The 3748-nt window shown below is 51.4% G+C and overlaps 1 protein-coding gene across 2 annotated transcripts; it reads right to left on the bottom strand.

Annotated features, from left to right (window-relative positions):
* Window positions 1-457: 457 nt before the first annotated feature.
* LOC112617132 (transmembrane protein 185B) lies at window positions 458-3538 on the bottom strand. Of its 2 annotated transcripts, none has more exons than XM_025373865.1 (2): window positions 1171-3538; window positions 458-1135 (listed from the first exon to the last, which is right to left on the bottom strand). In XM_025373865.1, the coding sequence occupies exon 1, from the start codon at window positions 3098-3100 to the stop codon at window positions 2048-2050; it is 1053 nt and encodes a 350-aa protein (XP_025229650.1). In that variant the 5' UTR covers window positions 3101-3538; the 3' UTR covers window positions 458-1135; window positions 1171-2047. The 2 variants fall into 2 exon arrangements, with proteins under 2 accessions (XP_025229650.1, XP_025229651.1); XM_025373866.1 differs by having other exon boundaries at window positions 458-2888; window positions 3066-3538.
* Between the last annotated feature and the right edge of the window lie 210 nt (window positions 3539-3748).

The raw sequence follows: 3748 nt of genomic DNA, 5'->3' as shown, positions 1-3748 counted from the left end.
CAAGGGCAGGGCCGCTTGCCCTCCACTGCACACCCACTGCCTAGCACCATGCTTAGCTTGGGGTAGGTCTTCAAGAAATACTGAGAAAATGAATGAATGAATCCTTACTTATAAAAAGTTACATCCACTGCTGCTCAGGGCTGCCGGCTGGTATAAACTGCCAGTGTGTGAGAACGCGAGCGAACTCAGTCCCAGCCAACTAAGCCGAGCTGTAGCTCCCTCAGGCATTCTGGGTTTTGTTGAGAGCATGTGTACAGAACATGTTATTTTAATGCTTTATATAGGGCAAAAATAGTAAATTTAGGGTTACGTTTTTTTCTCCAAACCCAACAAGTTTGCCTCATGGTCAGGGCAAAGAGTGTAGAGTCCAGTTTAGATCATTTTTAGTAAGTTACTAATAAGAAAAGTGGACTCCATCCAGTCTTCTCCACAGTAATAACACCAACATTCCTTTTTATTTTAACCTCCTTTTGAAAGTATTTATTTGTTCTCAGACGAACATTACTCTTGCAGGATCCGGCTTCTGCCCTGATTCCCTGGTGTACCACCAGCACCTAAAGAAACATTGTACTTGCCAGGTGCAGTGGCTCCTGCCTGTAATCCCAGCACTCTGGGAGGCCGAGGTGGGCAGATCACCTCAAGTCAGGAGTTCGGGACCAGCCTGACCAACATGGAGAAACCCTCTCTCTATTAAAAATACAAAATTAGCCAGGCGTGGTGGCGCATGCCAGTAATCCCAGCTACTCAGGAGGCTGAAGCAGGAGAATCGCTTGAACCCAGGAGGCAGCGGCTGTGGTGAGCAGAGATTGTGCCATTGCACTCCAGCCTGGGCAACAAGAGTGAAACTCTGTCTCAAAAAAAAGAAAAACAAAAAGAAACACTGTACTCATCTACAAAGCGAATTTGAACTGTTGTTTCCCTATTGCTGACAGATGAAAGTTTGGACCTTAAAATGATACCTGCTTCTGTTGGCCACTTCTGGTTAAGGCCACTCTCTCCATCTTTCCAATGACAAGTAATGCTTCACACTACAGCCAACTAATAGTTTAAGATTCTTAGAAATGGACAAACCACTTGCTGCTTATTTCCAGTTACTACCTGTGTGGAAAAATGCAAGGTACTAAACAACTTGGCACTAAACAAAGGCACTAAACAAAGTAACTATGTCACTTTATGGCCTGGTACCACACTGGAGCGTGTCACAAGCTCCCAAGGGCAGCAGCCTCCTCCTCTACTAACAGGTACTACCAGAGACCTCGGTTACTAACACCTCAATATTAAGATCCATGGGATTTGCAATCCCTATAATTCATGCCTAGTACTTTGGTAAGATCCACACCAGGCACATACTGTTTTATGCAGTCTTTAAGGACATCTGCGACAGACACGTATCTTCACATGTAAGCTTTAAAAAATACTTTAACATAATACATTGTACTGCAGAGAACTAGAATTCAACATATTACACTGCTAAAATATTCATATAAATACTATATATGCATGGGTTCATTCCATTAGAAAAATTCACCTATCAGAATATTAAAGACCAGTATCAGCGAAGCCCAAGGAGAAGGTATTTTAACAGTAGGAACACTAAAAATATCAACTATGAGGTTTATAAACAAGTGGTGGGAAAGAGAACTCTTTACATTTGCTACTATGTCATAACAGGCACAATCTGAAATACAATTTTAGATTAGCAGTGTATAAAAATACTTTTTAAACAATACTTTTGATAGGTACAGTAGCACTTTAAACAGCTGTGTAGTTACTCCTTTTGAGGGCCTACTAAAACAATCCAACTTACTACCCCTGGCTACACCTGAAAGTGCGAACCTGGAAAGCAGGTCTCTTACCCAGGTACACACCACACACACCCACATACTAAAACCACCTCCATCTATGATGCATACTGATGAGGCAGTGATCTCAAACAGGGCGTGAGACGACAGTGTTTGAAGCCTGTTTCCATTTCCAGGTTTGGGATGAATGAACAAGAGGTAAAGGCAAGGTGGAGTCCATGTGTGCCTGGGTCCTCTCTAGGAGTTTAATCTGGCATATCAATATTTAACTTGGGAGGCGGGGGAACGTACTTCCCAGGGCTCTGGGTTATAACTACTCTGGCCTTCTTTCCAAATATTGGAGCAATTTTCGGAGCTTCTGGAACTGATGTTTCTTCAGCATCTTCACTATCTTCGTGATGGAGATCATATGAAATGTTCCCATATTCTCTTAAAAATGGGAAAATTTCAAGCAGAAACTGACAGAAGTCTCTGCGAATGCCAAACCACCAATGATTGCCCCCCTTTCGCCTAAATGTTGTGGCCATTAAAGTTAGTAAGGAAAGCCAAAGGGGTACAAATATGGAGATGTAGGAGAATGTATTGTGCCCATCCAATCTGTGCACCAGCAGGACCTCAAAAGTGAGCAGGGGCACGACAATCGTTATCCAGCTGATGGCCATGGTCACATGCGTTCTTCGTTGCTCGGCAACCACATCCAGGGACCGCAGGAACAGGAGGGACCAGACGATGTAATAGAGGACGACCAAGCAAAGGAACGACATGAGGATCCACAGGGGCACAAACACCACCAGCCACGGCCAGTGAATAATCCTGTCCAGCTTTAGGGCGATGAAGATGAACTGCAGGATGTTGACCGAGCACAGGATCTCCAGCTCCAGCGATCTATCGTGTCGAAAGCCCCAGACGCAGGCAGCCACAGACACGGGGGACACGAAGAAGAGAGGCATGAAGACCAGCAGCCAGAAGTGGGTGCCCCTCTCCACCCTGTCACAGACCAGGACTTCGAACATGAGCAGCAGCAGGTGGATGCCCACAGCGATCAGCATGGCTTTGAACTCCACGCAGGCCTCTCCCTCGGTACGGTAGCGAGGGTTGCGGGCCCAAACGCCCGCGCCCACCGAGGCGCCTGCGACGACTAGAAGCTTCCACAACCATATGGGGGCAAAGACGGCCCAGTAGCTCCACTGGATGATGCCGTCCAGGCGGAGGGGCAGCAGCACCGAGAAGAGCAGCAGGCAGGTATAGATGAGGAACTTACTGGGGTTGAAGTCCTGGAACAGGCCCCTGGGGTTCATGGCGGAGGCCGCCGCTTGCCGGCCCGGGCCTACTGCCCCGCGACGCTCAGCGCCCGCGTCTCCGCGGCTCCCCTAGCCGCCGCCTCCCGGGCCCGGCCCAAGCCGGCTCCCGGTGGACCAATGCCGGGGCGACCAGGAGGAGGCTCCGAACGGCGACGCAGAGAGGCCGGAACACGTGCGCGCGCGATCACGTGGCCCGGCCGGAAGCGCGCTGGGGTGTGGCGTGCGCGGGCACGGGCGGCGCGGTGGCTACTAACTGGGAGCTGCCTCGGTCCAGCCACCGCCCGCCTTCATTCCGTACCCATCAAGAAGGCACCTAATGCGTGTGGCGCCCGGAGGGGCCTGGCGCGCTGCTGACTCCCCAAGCGTCCCGCGACCTCGGGCGGACGCGTTCAGGCGACTCCAGGAACATGGAGGCGGGAGTGAGCTCACATCCTCCCTGCCGGCCTGGGCGGGCCCTGCGGGGGCGGGGCCGGGCGGAGAGGGCGGGGCCTGGGCGTTGGCATCCTTCTCCCCTCTGCCGGGATCCTCCCCTCCCCGCGCTCGCCGCTGCTCCCTGGGAGTCCGCCCGGGGCTAGTGCGCCCGCGGTGAGGCGCCAGCACCCTGCGCGCGGCGTGGAGGAACGGCGCGTGCGCGAGTTTGCTAGC

Source organism: Theropithecus gelada, unplaced genomic scaffold (genome assembly GCF_003255815.1).
Source record: "Theropithecus gelada isolate Dixy unplaced genomic scaffold, Tgel_1.0 HiC_scaffold_15883, whole genome shotgun sequence".
NCBI lineage: Eukaryota > Metazoa > Chordata > Mammalia > Primates > Cercopithecidae > Theropithecus > Theropithecus gelada.
This window is presented reverse-complemented; position numbering and strand designations above follow the sequence as displayed.

Coding starts and splice junctions, on each gene's coding strand:
- LOC112617132 (XM_025373865.1), bottom strand. CDS start 3,100: ATGAACCCCAGGGGCCTGTTCCAGGACTTCAACCCCAGTAAGTTCCTC.